A 15,845-nucleotide genomic window follows, 5' to 3' on the forward strand; every position below is an offset into this window, starting at 1 on the left:
GTGTGCGTGTGTATGCGAGTGAGAGAGCATGTTGTCCTCCATCAGCTCTGTGCAGCATAGAAAGAACTCGAGACCTCCTATGGCTGATCTTTTAGCTCAAAAAGTTGAGAACTGTTCCTTGGAGCACTGTAATATAATGGAAACTAATTTTAACGAGAGTGGCCACTAGCAGGCACCACTAATTAGGGGCAGTCTTCAAATGCTGGGGTGTTGCCAATGAAGATCTAGATATTGCAAAAATTGTCTACCACTGGTTATGTCCTAAAGCAAAGCATGAAGATTAAAGTGTAATTAGGAGAACTAATAATTGTTTAATTAGTGCTATAAAAAAGAGTAACTGCTGTTTTTAAAAAGCAAAAGCATAAAAATTAACTTGCGTTTCAATGCAATGGATATGTAGAAAGAAGAAAGCAATGTTTAATTTTGGGATGACAAGTTATTATGCACCTATAAGCGATCTTGGGCTATAGGTGGAGAGGAGAACACATTTGCTAATACTCTTCATTTTTTATGTAGCAACTTCTTACATCTTCAGAACTGGAGCTAAAATATGCCTTCCCTAGAATATGGATTCATCTGAGTTGAACTATTATTGTATTAAAAATATCACCACTCAAATAACTGATGTGAGTCACCACTTAAATACTTTTTTTAGCATTACTCTGTCTCAAGATTTTTAATATGCAGTTAGTATGTCAGCTATTTAACTAACAAAGCCAACTGTTCTTTTATCTAAAAATGTTTCTGTTAGAAATGTCTTCAGGGGCTCTAAGGTTTATATTTGAAACAAAAATTGATTTGAACATGAGGTAGGGGAAGCCTCTGTTTTTTGAGACTCCAGATTCAATAAGATTGTGCTAGTGTTGTTACTTTGCTCTGCTAACAGTATTGACTTGCTCAGCTACAGGTTTTGGCACCAGATAATTTTGACACGAGTGAGTTGTTTAATGCAGCATTATTCATACCAACACTGCTGACTTCCTTCTGCACCATTTTATATGATCAAGATCTGTAACCTGGTGCCTCTTGGCAAAACTGCGCCGCATCAAGTTTTCCAAGTCTTGAAACTCTCCTAATATGTCATAAAGCTCAGCCCCCGAGTCAGGTGGCTACACAAGAGAATCAAATTTCACTTCCAAAAATGTTTATAGCTCTCATGGCTGCACAAAAAACATGAAAATGTGACAGAAGTGCACCCTGTGGCAGGCAACAGTGGAAGGCTTAGAACTTGGATCTAACTATGCCCCATTATTGAGAGACCAGTCCCACACTGGCCCATGTGGTGCACTGGGGGGGCTTTGCATACCCACAGCCAGTGCACGAAGAAACACTCCAAGACCAAACCTGTCCGTCTACCCTCTGCACCATGTCCTAACTCCTAACTTACCCCTCTGCTTCTCAAACGTGTGGCCATAATGGCGAGAAGGAGGTCTGATATGGGGACATCAGTGGGCAGACATCTTTGTAACCTATCTGTGTCAGCAGGGACTGATCCAGGGTTAGATATGTGTGTATTCATGGGTGGGGTAGGGGTGTGTATGACTCATTGTCTTTGTTTATGGCTGCCCAGAAAAAAACTATCTTTTGTACTCTCACAGCTCAAGGAAGTGGCACAAGACTAAAAGAGAGGGATGCCCTACACAGTCCTGGTCCCTAGAATTCAATAGGTTTGCTGTTTTGGCTGTTGCATTAAATATTTGCCTTTAATCTTTACAAGGTTTCTAAATGTCCTTTTCACATACCCTGTATAGGGAAAAAGGAATCTTCCCTCACACCTCTACAACCAGGGGTTTACACTGTCATAGTAACACGGACAGCAAAGGCTAAGTAGATAAGTGTATTCTAACAGGTATAGTATGTTGAGTTTGGAGTTGCCTGTTAAGTGATTTTCTTCTCATTGTTACAAAGATGGCACCGTTAATACTGCAAATAACTGGCACTAAGAGTTTAGAGGATGGCTGCAGATTCTGATTGTCCAAAAGCAACACTCTGAGCGGAAGGGGGTGTCTCTTGATGCCATTGTGCCCCAGCTCACAGTGGTCTACAAGTGAGACCTTATCACTAAAATAAACATGCACACACAGCTTCATGCCCATTATAAGTTGGGTTAGGGGGCCATTCAGGGAGAAAACGAACTGCCTGCTCTCACATACTAGGTGTGGCCTTTTCAACTACTTTAAATTCATTTTTACTATAAAAAATAAACTGGGAACTAACTGTTCAGTATTCAAAATTGTTTCATAATAGCAAGAGCGTGTAGCATGCTGGAGAAACACGAAACAAATAGTGCATGTGTGTGTCTGAGGAGGGAGATCCTGTAAGAGAACTGCAAGCGATGGGGAGCAGGTAGCCACTAAAGAAATGGTACGCCATGACCTGCAAGTGGTTTTTTTTTAAATAGGAAAATTGCCCACTAATTACCATAGATTTGTTGGTGTTATATCTTACGCTACTGATGTGTTCAATGATAAGCAGATGCAGCGCTGGGAAAACAATACAAGGAAACCACCTCTGCATCTTGGTTAGCAACTTAATTGGAGTCAGAGTATAATACTAGCAAGATGGAAAAATGACAACTCTCTTTATCTGTGTCTTTTTCCATTCCTTGAGCCTGAGCCATTGTATTTAGATCTGATAGCTTCAGCACCTTTCTCCTCAACACCAGTACCTATTTTTGTGTCTCATCTGCTCCACAATGTGTCACCAAACTCCTTATAAGTGAAAAGAATATACTTTAGCCCTCAGCAACGGCTCTGAAAAAGGACTGTATGCACCAGAGACTGCTCAGGTGGTAGCATTCTCATGTCTGGGTTAGACGTGCCTGGGTTCAAGACTCACCCCAGGCTATCCAAGCTGGAGATGGTGGTACTAGGGAAACCCTGCCCTGTTGGAAGTGGAATCCTCCCACTGAAATGTTACAGGGAGATGCCTTTGTTGGTTTGTCCTTTGGAATGTTGGATTCTATCGCACTGTTTGCAGAGCAGGGGACAAGTGATGTTCCAAGCGACTGTTTTCTCTAGCAGCATAATGTACGTGGACACTACAGACTATTGCTGAGGACAGAGTCGCTGCTGAGTCAGCATAGACTCAGTGCTACGGTACTGAAATGCTTTGGGTTACCTTGAGCATAAACAGTATTTATATGCAGCCACAATCCATTCTGTCATTTCCCAGTGTTTTTAAAATCTAACTCAACTACTATAGATGGTATAGCTAAGCTTTGAATTGGATTCCTAGACAAGCTGGTGGATAAATGGCTAGAATCAAGAGTGAGGCAAATGTGCAGTTGCTACTATGACACGTCTGAGTATCCTCTCAGTCAAATCTTGGTGTGAAAGCAGAACACCGGCAATAAATTCAAAGTGGCAGAAACATAAGCTAAACACAACAGACCTTGAATCCAATAGTTGTTTTGCAAGAAATGCCTTTTTTTTATGTTGTTGCTGGCTCAGCTGGTAACTAGCTGACAAAATACAAAAAGCTGTTAATTCTAGAGTTCAGAATACATGAAAAACGACACTGCTTTCCTTTGGTTACACACAGGATTTTTTGTCTATTATTTTGAGTGCAATGTGTCTCTCTAATTTTAAGATGACCAATGCTTTATAGAAGCAAAGGTTCTTCCAACCAAGGGTATGGGTACCAAGTATTGTACTTCAGGCTTTTGTAGCAGGTACCCTAAACTACCATGTCCTATGTTAGCTAGGAACTGCACTGCTGCTGCTTGCACTCTGACTTTGACATTAGGAGTAGCCCAAGTTCCAATGGTCGTTAGAAGACACAGTTGAATGTGGTAGGCAGTGAACACAGGCTGATAAAGCCAATGGCTTAGCCTGGCAAACTGGTATATTTAGTCCTGAAAGGTTATGAATCACTGGTCTGAAGTTTTTAAAGCAGACTAACAAGGGGGTCTGTTGTGGCTTTTAGCCACAGACCTGCATTGGGGGGGTGCAACCAACAGTCTTTCAGCGGTGGTAGCAAACATTTCCCTGCATACCCATAGGTGCTGGAATTAGGGGTTCTAGGGATGCTGCCTGACCCCTGGGCTTGAAGTGGATTCCATTATATGCAGGGCTGACAATTGGGTTCAGTGGCTCTCAACACCTCCGCTATACAAATTGTTTCAGCATTCCTGGTCTAGGGCTGTAGCCCCACCCACTTTGAGATGGCTGGGGCCCTAAGAGGTGGTAGCAGGGAGCAGCCCTTGTCAGCAGGGGAGTATAAGAACTGTGCTTGTGCCTGTCATATGAGGTCACTGGGGAAGGAGGCACAAGCAGGGAGGCATTTTACACCTTCCCCATCACTTGCACCCCCCCCCCAACCTTGGCCAGCTGGAATCTGACACTTTAGAGAATCTTCAGCAGCTGCTACTTGTCACCATTTAAACAATGAACTGTACTCACCTCCTCCTAGGAGCTCTGGCTGTTTATTCATCTCATCTAGGTCAAGATTGCAACCATCCTCTGTGTGGGTGTGAGAGACCACAGAGGACACACAACGCTTGTTCTCAATGGACTACTTTCCCCAGGCTCTGCCACTGTTGGAGAGCCTGCTGTGCTGCACAGTCCCTCAATGTGTGCCCCAGAGGTACACTTCATCCCAAATGGAGTAGAAGAGGCAGGGCGATAGCTGCACCCCAGCAGACTCTGGTAGTATGCTGCACATCCTAAGCGTGCCTCCTGCCTAGAGTGGGATAGGGTGGCTCCGCACTTCCCCATTGCAGGCCTGTGCCTAAATGGTATGATTTGAGCCCTTAATGAAAAGATATCTGCTGCCTGTTCACAAATGCTTTATGGATCAAATCCTGGCTGTGTTTTAGTGATTGAAACATCCATTGATAGTGGTAAGTTTTGCCTAAGCAAAGCAAGGCAGCATTTAGCCTTGTAGTATGATCGGCGAGTGACGTTTTAGGCCCTGATCCTGCAAAAACTTATGAAGGAGCTCAATTTTAAGCATATAAGTGTTACTAAGACTACTTGTGTGCTTAAAGCTAAGCAGCTGCATAAGTCTCTATACAGGATTGGGGCCAAACTGTGTATGGAACCTCTCCTTTTCTAGCACAACACTGACCACAGAGAATCTGTCTCTTTACAATTTGCACAGCAAGGTGCAACTAATACAAGGGTATGTGTATATCTTTCCTAAATGCAACAAATGTCTCTTTTTAGAAGTCTTATAAATTATATATATTTTAAAAAAAATCACTTTTCAGGTTCAGTATTATAAGAACAAATACCCTGTCATTGCTTGCATTGCACAAGCTTCTGAAATGCTTTCTTGAAGTCTTCATTAAAGATTGTATAGATTAGTGGGTTAATAAGAGAATTGATGTATCCCAGCCATGTGAGGAAATTGGACATTTCTTCTGACATGTGACATCTTGCACAGGTGTTAACAACAACTTCTTTTACAAAAAATGGCAGCCAGCAGATCACAAATGCACCCAAAATCAAGCCCAGGGTAGTTGCTGCCTTTCGTTCTCTTGTGCTAGAGATTCTTTGTTTTTTCCAGGTTTTCTCTTGCTTGGACTCTGACTTAGGGCTTCGCAATGTGATATGGATTTTATCCAAGTCTGCTGAGGGATCAGATGTTTTATCTGTTGTGCAGTGCGTCAAAGCCAATTTGGTGCTTCTCTCACTCGGTTCCAAGAGGACTTGTCCATTTACTTCCTCTCTTACAATGCGGCTTACGCTCCTTCTGTGAAATGTCTTTGCTGCTTTATAGATTTTATAATAAAGGATCAGAATCAATGCTAGTGGGATGTAAAAGGCTCCAAATGTGCAGTAAATAGTGAAAGCTATGTGGTCGTGTTTGATGATGCATTCATCATCCTTGCTGGTTGTCTGGTGTCGCCAGAACAAAGGAGGCATGGAGATAAAAATGGATATGATCCATACCACTGCAATCATGATGCCTGCATGTTTTGGTGTTCTTTTCCTGGCATACTCCACAGCATCTGTGATTGCTCGGTACCGATCCAAAGCAATAGCAGAGAGATGCAAAATAGAGCAGGTACAGCACATAATGTCAACGCTCAGCCAAACGTCACACATTATTTGTCCCATGATCCAAGTCTCCTTCACAATATACACAATGCTGAAGGGCATCACTAGGATTGCAACTAGAAAATCAGTCACTGCAAGGGAACAGATTAAATAGTTGGCAGGGTGATGGAGCTTCTTTGTCACAATTATTGCAGTCATCACTAGAGAATTGATGGCCGTTGTCATTAATGCCAGCACAGAAAGAGTAAATGAAACAAGAATCTTTGATGTCACTGTTTTAAATAGTTCTTCTGATGTGTAATTTTGTTCAGTTGAGTTTATGGGATCCATGTTTCCTTTTAAAGGTGATGTTTAACCAAGGAAGACACCTGTGGAAAAGGAAACAATTTAGAAAGTGTGCCATAAGTCTTCAAGAAAGACAACAGGCACCATTTTCGAAGGTGCCTAAGTCCCATTTACAAAAGGAATCTGTAGGTCTACACTGGAGCTGGAAGGTCTGACTGAGTGTAGCTGTGGTGGCAGGAACAGCTAACTGCCCTGAGTACAATCCCAGCCAAGACCAGAGGTGCTTAACTGGGCAGCTACCTCTTCTACTGCTGCAGATATGCTTCTATTTTTAGTGTGCTAGCTTGATCAGAGAGAGAGGGAGAGGGAATGTCTCTGCAAGCTGGAAATCACACCTTCCAGCTCAGCTGTAGGTATGCCCAATGTCCCATTGAAAGCCCCCTAGGTTTTCTGAGCTCAGACATAAACCATATCCTCACATAAAAGTAAACAAGGGTTAGTTTACATACTATTAAAAGTTGTGCAGGAGGAAATTTAGCGAGGAAAATATGTTGCACGTAAATACTAAGAAAATACATTTAAAACCTACTTTAGGCTGGGTACAGTTTTCAAAAGCACCTCAACTGGCATAGATATGTATACGTATATATGCATAGTTCATACTTTAAACATAGTGATTCATCTCTCCCTTAAAAAAATATAAACCTCACAATTTATTTTAAATGAACAGAAACATTTTTCCTTCACCATCACACCAGTATTATGTTAAAACCTTCTCAAGCAACAGTAATTAGCAGGAGAAATATTATGTGGCTAGTAATCTTTTAGGGACTTACTACTGAAAGGGAGTGTAGTTATTTTAGTTGAACAAAACTCATTGAATTGCTTTTAAGAACTGTTTTCTCAATAGATTCCTTGCAGAGAGGATTTGTGAGAGAACCTGGCTTGATGATGTCCAGCAGCTGGTCTTATCTTAGAAAGCCTTAACTAGCCAACATAGTTAATTATCTTATGCATTTCAGCCTGCCTGATATTACTACTAAATTACCAGCTAGCAAAAAGCAATTTGGAAGTAATGGAACTTGATGAATAGGTTTTGAAAGGTATGGCACGGTTTATGTAGGAGCCACTGGAGTATTTGATAGATATATCATTAAGAAAAGTGGCATAGGTAGATTCACAGAAATGGTGCCTGGGTTTCCTTAGATGACAGGCTGTGCATTCTTCCTGCTAGATTTGCACTGAGAACATACTGCAGGAGCTTTAAGGGAGCATAGTGACAGTATAATGTCTCCTTACCAAAACAGCACTGCATATGCTTTTCTACTGGTCCCATCTTTCACAGGCTTATGTGGAGAGTTTAGTACTTGCTAGTTTCTATAATACTACAACAGCCCTCCTACTACACTTATGGTGCATATATACCTTCTTGGGAGTCTTCTCTTCTGTTGAGGGAGGCATGTTCTCAACTAAGGGCTGTCCTTTTTCTGTCGTCCCTCTGGCAATTTACCCACTGTTTGTACTTGGTGATTTATAAGCTCTGCTGTATGGTGTGGTTGAACTGCACTTCCATCAGAATGCTATTAGTACCAGTCCAGATGTTGCTGTGGCACAACTAGGGTGTGCCAACTAATCTAGCAGCATCTGAGACAATGTGTCCTGGCAGTATGGACTAGATTTGCCTTCCAGTTGGTGACTTCCAGTTATAGGTTAAAGATCCAGCCACCTGCTGATGGATCTTTTGAAAATACCAAGCTCTTCAGGCAAGGCTTGTTGGATTTCTTAGCGTACTGGGCTGGTGAACCTGTTAAGTCACTGGAATTTATACAGGCCCAGCTGGGCACTGGACATCTAGCACACTGTATAATAGACACTCAAAATGTGGCAAGGCCTGTGACAGTTCCAGGCTGCTGTTGCTTCTCTCTTTTGATCACTTCCAGGATGTCAGGATATCAATATGCTAAATTCAAATCAATCAACTTCTTGCTCCACCACAGGCTTCTTGTGTGAGTTTGGGAGTCACAATCTCTCAGGGAAACTAAAGCACAATCTGTAAAATGGTGACGGATAGGCATGGCTGGGAAACAAGAATTCCATTTTGGAAAAGAGGTTTCAAAACTTGTTTTTATTCCACATCAGATCAGAACAGAGGCCTTATAAAAAAAAAATGGTGGAAAACCCATGAATCATGCACAAGACACCTGCCCCGGAATAGCCACTAGTCTGGTGGTTTGGGCATTGAGCTGGGAGAGCCACTCCTAATCAGGCAGTGAGGAACTTTGGATCTGGCTCTTCCACAGCCCAGGTGAGTGCCCTTGGCTACTGGTGATTCTGGGGTGGGTGTCTCCTCTCATGTGGACCAGGAATTCCATCCTGGAACTGAGACACCTTCCTGATGAAAATTTCATTGAAACAGCGATGTTTTCATGAAACATAGTTTTGATGAATCTGCATTTTCCAGGAGGGAAAAATTCCTGACCCTCTCTGACACTATTTCCATTCTCCCACCCTTTCCTATCTACATAGTCCCTGTCCTGCAAAGTGTACACTACCTACTACAGTGAAGCTAACCTCAGCTGATGCTTCTAGATGCTTTAATATTTCTGTACATAGGGCTAAGCTCAGGCTTTGTTGTTACAGCAGTGGGATCATACTTATGTGAGTGGTCAAATTCAACCTCCAGGTCTCTGAATGAAAATTTATCACAGTGAGGGGATGCATGCAAGGCTCTACTTATGACAGGTCCTTACAGAGTATACAGAGCGTTTTACAGGAGCTCTTCATCTGTGGATGAGTCAAAACAAACCATCTGGGTTCATGCTGTATTGAAGAGAATTCACATGATAAAAGTGATTATGGGGACAGTAAAGCAACACAATCTATGTACTTGTACAAAATGATTTTCAAAATTCGAGCTTCTTGCAAGCTTGACAAAAGTGGCCTTGAACTCCCGTGCTTTGAGAGAGGTGCCAAGGTTACAGTACCCATTAGTCACTGGTATCACTAACTGCATGGAGAGATTTTTCACATACAGGGAATTGTGTTCCATTTTTAAAGGGCAACGGTAAAAGACAGTAGCAGATATTGGAAAGACTTAATGCAGTACCCTGTAGCAGATGCTGTATGTTCTTCCTCAGAATCAGCTCCAGAATTCCTGTTAGTTATCTTTGTATTTTCCTTGCCAAAATAAATGTTCATGCAATTCAGAGTATTTTACAAAACTGCTATTAAAACATGAATTTGCTAATGCAATTGATATTAAGTTTCTGGCACTTTAGACCAGAGCCTCTCTCAACCCTGTGGGGAGGAGAACGGAGAAGCTGCCATTTGCTAAGAACATTCACATTTGAATCCGCTGTTACTGTGGATACTAATACAGTAACTCCCCTCTTAACATCCTCTTGCTTAATGTTGTTTCAATTTTACATCCCTGCTCAATTACAGAATGTGCTCCATTTAAAGTTGTCCAATGCTTTGCTATAACATTGTTTGGCTTCCTGCTTTGTCCACAGCTGGCAGCCCCCCATCAGCTCCCTTACGCCCCCCCACAGTGCCTCCCGCCCACTGGCAGACCCCACGGATCAGTGTCTTCTCACTCCTTCCTCCCTGCCTCCTGCCCGCAGCAATCAGCTGGCTTGTGGTGTTCAGGAGGGAGGGGGGAGGAGCCAGGATGTGGTGTGCAGGCTTCCCCTGCCTCCCAAATGCCGCAAACCAGCTGATTGTTGTGGGCAGAAGGGAGGGGGGAGGAGCAAGGATGCGGTGCATCTCCTCCCTTCCTCCTGCCCGCAGCAGTCAGCTGGCTTGCGGTGTTCCAGGGGCAGGGGAGGGAGGAGGAGCCTGGGCACCACGTCCTTGCTCCTCCCCCCTACCTCCTGAATGCCACAAACCAGCTGATTGCCGTGGGCAGGAAGCTGGGGAGGAGCGAAGACAAGGCATGTGGAGTAAATGGCGGGGAGAAGAGGCGGGTTAAGGGTGGGGGCTTGGTGGAAGGGATGGAGTGGGTGGGCTGAGGGTTGAGCCCCAACCCCAGTGCTTGCAGAGTAGGGGAAGCTGAAGCTGCTGCTGTGCAACGTGCTTCTCCTAGTCTACAGCACCTTCAGCCTCCTTCCCTGCCTCATTGTCTGCAGTGCCAGTGGGCTGTGCCTGTGTGGGGTAATTCGGGGACACCTCCCAACTATAGTACTGCACTGTATGGCAAAAAAAAAAAAAATACCCTGCAACCTAAACCCCCCATTTACATTCATTCTTATGGGGAAACTGGATTCGCTTAACATCGTTTCGTTTACAGTCACATTTTTCAGGAACAAAACTATAATGAGGAGTTACTGAGGCCCTGAGAAAGCATCCAGTTCTAGGAAAGGTCACTATTATTATGCACAGCAATGACTTGTAGTGTAATATGACAGTAGGCACAGTGTTTTACTATGTGAGTACATGCATTTTACCATACTGGCAATGTGTAGTATGCATATGGAAAATGCATATACAATGTAGTCAAGAAAAGATGTATATAATGGGGTGTATTAAAAGATGTGACAGACCAAATCTGTCTATTGGGGAACCAAAAAAAAAAAAAAAGGTAACTGAACAAGATTTCTCAATCTTGTACAGGAGCCCCCTCCTCCCGCAACCCCACCAGCAAAAAAAAATATATATATAATAAAACTCATCTCTGTTTACATTTGATGCACAAAACTTAACACAAACAGTTGCACTTTTCCAGTCAGGTTCTCCCTCCCTTCGAAAAAGAGAGGGAAGAGCTATAAGAACGTCTGCCTTTGAGATGGTTGAGCTCCACCCCAATGCCACAGATTAAGGTTAAACTCCAAGGTGAGGGTTTATCCAGAGTGGTGGAATTATTTTTACTTTCCTGCTATAAACACTAACAATCCTGGGAGAAACCTTGTAGACTGCAAGTTTTTCCCTGTGATTTCATCCTGGCTTCCTGTGTGCAGGTATATTAAAGTATTGCAGAAAACTGCATGTCCAGCAATACCAAACAAACATGTTCCTTGAAGAGCCACATCTCTTTGTTTCTTAACTATTTATTGCCTTTCAGTTCTCTAGCATTAATGTATTATACTCCAGGAAATATTTATCCTCTACTGCAGCCTTATACTAAACTACTTGCTACATACAGTGCATAGCCTTTAATGGCTTACAAATGTGTAAGCCCTGTTACTTGGCACATCTGCAAGAGAAGTTTACTCAGTCATTTCTTGGCAAATAAAGGGCTTGAGCTTGCAGACTTTACTCATGTGAGTCAGGGTTGTAGGATTGGGCTCCTAGTACAGGTTTCAGCTTTGCTCTTTTGTACAATAGACATGGTGTGCCTCAAGGTGAGCCAAACCACATATGCAGTCCTAGCTAAGACAACTTCTGGTTGAGTGCTTTTATCCATGTCCTTTGATGCTGCAAATGACTGTTTTGAGTCATGGCACGTCATTCAGTAGGTTGCCTGCACCTACAGGAAACCCACAGAGCATCTGACTCTGCAAACTATGTGTCTATTTATGTACATCAGACATGAAATTCACTGGTGCATTAAGAAGTTTAATCTAAATGTTTTACTCTTATGGGGGAGTACCTATACTTTAGATGTATAGCAACAGATAGAATTAATCTGACCATTCCATGTGATTTTGTATCTTCATGTTTCCCAACAGTGACCATCCCTGCTGTCTTTTCTGTTACAATCTAGACGACTGATATTATAGAGCACTAAACTCTTTGTTTTGACTTTAACAGCCTAGAAGGAAGTTTGAGCTGCCCTAAAAAGCCAGCTAGAGATTCACCCGATGTAGAGGAATCCCTCAGTGTTGTAGAGCACAGACACACAGGGCCAGAAACTTGCACCACCAACTTCCCCCATCCGGTGTAGAGGGCGAGCTAGGGCTGGAAGGCAACGTGCTTCAGTTGTCCTGAACTGGTGGAGCTGCTGGTAGAAGTTACAGAAACTAGATGACCATTGGGTCAGGGAAGGTGGAAAGGGGCCTCACACCCGCTGGTCTCCCACAGCTGCACAGACTGAGGTCAGCACAGAAGAGGATCAACCTCCCTGTCTTTGTATGTCCTGTAAAGCACCAGCTGTACTTCTGGCATAGAAACAGCAGCTTAAAAAAAAGAAAACTAGACAGGATCTTTGTAGACAACATACGTTATAAATATCATGTTTAGAGTCAACATATCGTAGGATAAAATATTTGCAAGTGGAACAAATTTAAAATGAGTAGAAACTATCTGCATCTGCAATATATTTCTAAGACAAATGGATCTCCTCACATATTTTGAAATCACAAGATATATGCAGTTCCTGGTGGCAAGGCTCAGAGTATTATATTGCATAATATATCACCCCACCCTATCAGTTTAAATGCAGTTGTGTGTGTTTGTGTGTGAGGGGGATTTGAGTTGTTTGTTTGTTTAAGGGATGAAGCAGGAATTTTTCATGGGCAAAATCGGGGTGTGATCACCAGCAGGGATCAGAAAATATTTTACTGCATGGTACTAAATTGCCTGGTTAAATATACTTCAAAGGTTAAGTCTGTCTTTTCCCCTAAAAGTAAGATTCCCTATTTTCTGGCTGCAACCGATACTGTATTAAGAAGCTTATACAGGTATTTATTTTTTAAAAAAAAATTGGACATTTTTAGGGCTCAAAAGGCTATAGGAGAGAATTTCTCTCTAACATGAGGTCATTTAACAAGTGAAGAGGCTAAATCTCTGCAGTTTAGATATCACTCCCTCTGTTCCATAGTTTACTCTGAAATAAAATATTAAAAATATAGTAATATAATGTACAAAGCTCTTGTCCATATCTTTACTTAGACCAGCTTAATTTGGCCTGAGAATGATAAATTCAAACTGCTAATTGGACACCTTGTCCCTATGCTTGTTTTCATTCTTCTTAACCCTACAGGACCCATCCGAAGGTACAACCATGTCTCCCCAACACCCTACGAGTCAATCCTGCGTACTACTCTCCCTCCAGGAAGGAAAGACTCCATACCTTTATTAAGGTCTATCCTGCCCTCCTGCTGGTCCTATGGCTAGCTTCTTTGGTCCAGGATGTAGATGAACTAAGCCTGGTTTCTGGATATCAGGTCAGTTTAATACTGAATGACCCACTGGTACCCTAACTAAGGCCATGTCGACACTACTGGCTAAATGGGCACTCCTGCAATCGATACAGTGATGTCAATTTAATGGGTTTGGTGAAGACAAGCTAAGTCGATGGGAAGATGTCTGCTGTCAACACAGTGCAGTGTAGACACTGCTGTAAGTCGACCTAAGTTATGTCAACTTCAGTTATGTAACTTACATAACTTAGATCAATTTACAGCGTTAGTGTAGACCAGCCCTAAAATAAGTTTTTGTAAATAAAAGATAAAATTATCATGGCACTTAAAAGCCTCACTCACTTTTGAAAATGGGCCTGATGCATTTTGACCATCCCCATGCCCAGACATCTATGAAACAAAAATCCTAATCATCCAAATGGCAGTTGCCCAGTGAGGACCACTCACAACAGAAGGGATGACGGGCACTTACTGGAAGGCAAAGAACTCTTTTGGACTAAGCCAAGTGAGTAAACTCCTTCCTAACTTTAAATCTGGTGACAGTAGTTTCTGGTGTGTAGCACTGTAATAGCAAAGGGGGAAGACCTGTGCTGGCAACTCTGGAGCAAGAACACTTCCATCCTGGGGTGATCAGTCCCAGAAGCAGTGAAATCTCCCTTTGAATGTGGCGTCAGAGTGTCGAGAGGAGGGGAGGTCAGGAGGTCTGGGGATAGCTGCTCCTGGGGTTTAGGCATCAGGAGGCGGTGTGTGATAGGCGGTGGGGGGCGGGCAGAAACATAGAGCAGCTCCCACAATATTTCTGTTGAGGAGGCACAAACCCACTCATCGCTGTGTTCCCACACCTGCCTAAGACCCAGCTCCCAAAGTAAGGTGGGAGAGAAGGATAATGCTTAGCCAAATAGTGATGGATTGGGAGACTGCCATTCCCGTGGTCCTCGGGCACCATACAATTCTACCCCTGGACAAGGAACTTGAGATGGGAGGGACAGAGAAAACACGAGGCACCCATACACTGGGAGTCAGGAAGCTGCCATCCACAACATCCTGACCAGAGCCAGTCTTCTCTTCAGTGTGAACTACCCTGCTCAAAAGCAAGCTTTCAAGTAACATTTGCCCTTTTTTTTAAAAAAAACCAAACAGTGTTGTAGTCTGATGAATGTTCAAGGACACCTCTCCTGCTGCCTGTATTTCTAGAGAAACACCTTCTACAGGTTTTATGTAATCTGATTTAAAAAACAAAGATGATAACCTTTGAAGCACCCCAAAGTGAAATATGCCACAAGTAGCTTTAAACAAATATCCTCAAGGCAGGTACTGAAGCTGAATCTGGCTTTAACCAGATGGGGGAAACTCCTCTGCTATTAGCTTTTCTCCTGCTGATATTTAGAGGAATGTTCAAGGACACATCGGCTGCTGCCTGCATTTCTAGGTAATAGATTTTGGACCTGAAATTTACTGGCCAGCTAGAAGAATAATACTGCAAAACCAATTTAGCTCTCACAGCTGAGCCTCACTTAACTGGAATTATTTATCCTTTCAGCTTGTAGAAATGGGTCTATTGTGGCATTCTAGACCCATACACCAAAAATAACTATAAAACCACACACGTATCAGCAGAACTAGTGTCAACTAAAGATAATACAGAACTCCGTCATCAAACCACCCCCTTGGGAGAAGCCTGAGTAAAGACAGCACTTTGCACGGTCTCTGAAAGCCAACATACCAAGAGGGGAAAGCAAAGGCTTGAGTCCCCTGAGAATGCCTCCCATGCAAATGTACAAATCCGTGGGCTATTGACTTGAACTCTGCCACTCTCTGATGTCAGGGGTAATAACTGAGAATGAAATATACTAGATGTATAACAAACCTCCTTCAGGTAATTTTTGTATCTACATAATAGGTCTATAAATCTAGCTAACAAATTTCTCATCAATGTGTGTTGGGGCAGACACAGTCAAAAAACGTTCCTTTTCAGACAGCTCTTTAAATGTGCACTTTCAGCCAATACAAAAAGAACCGAGGCAGTCACAGATGGCTAGTGAACTCACCTTCATGTTTTACTGAAGCTGTGGATATTATGGAAAGATGTAACTCTGGCTGTCTTTTCATGACAGTCTTTTCTTCGTCTCCTCAGACATGTACCTCTCTGGAGTGGCGGAGTGCCTGCTGGGGTAATTTTCAGGGATTAGTGACTGCTCCAGGTTTCAAGCAAAAATGTGACAACTGTGTACAATAAGCATTCTCAAAGTGTTCTCAAACTGTTTGATGTTTTAGCCTGGACGGGCTCTTATGGGAGATAGAGCCTCAGGGATACCACCCCTCACATTTGTGATAGTCCGACCCATCTCCCCTCCCACCTCTGTAGCAACTATAGCAATTGCTTACATGGAATAATAATACTGGGAAAGTATTTATGCATGCCTGTTTCTTTGTGTGTGTGTGGGGGGGAGCGGGAAATTAGTCATGCTGTGTTTGC

General features: G+C 42.8%; 1 protein-coding gene across 1 annotated transcript; it reads right to left on the bottom strand.

Annotated features, from left to right (window-relative positions):
- Nucleotides 1-3,309: 3,309 nt before the first annotated feature.
- HTR1F (5-hydroxytryptamine receptor 1F) lies at nucleotides 3,310-15,535 on the bottom strand. Its single transcript, XM_032788618.2, has 2 exons — nucleotides 15,418-15,535; nucleotides 3,310-6,373 (listed from the first exon to the last, which is right to left on the bottom strand). The coding sequence occupies exon 2, from the start codon at nucleotides 6,333-6,335 to the stop codon at nucleotides 5,241-5,243; it is 1,095 nt and encodes a 364-aa protein (XP_032644509.1). The 5' UTR covers nucleotides 6,336-6,373; nucleotides 15,418-15,535; the 3' UTR covers nucleotides 3,310-5,240.
- Between the last annotated feature and the right edge of the window lie 310 nt (nucleotides 15,536-15,845).

This window comes from Chelonoidis abingdonii, chromosome 1 (assembly GCF_003597395.2).
Source record: "Chelonoidis abingdonii isolate Lonesome George chromosome 1, CheloAbing_2.0, whole genome shotgun sequence".
In the NCBI taxonomy this organism is placed as follows: domain Eukaryota; kingdom Metazoa; phylum Chordata; order Testudines; family Testudinidae; genus Chelonoidis; species Chelonoidis abingdonii.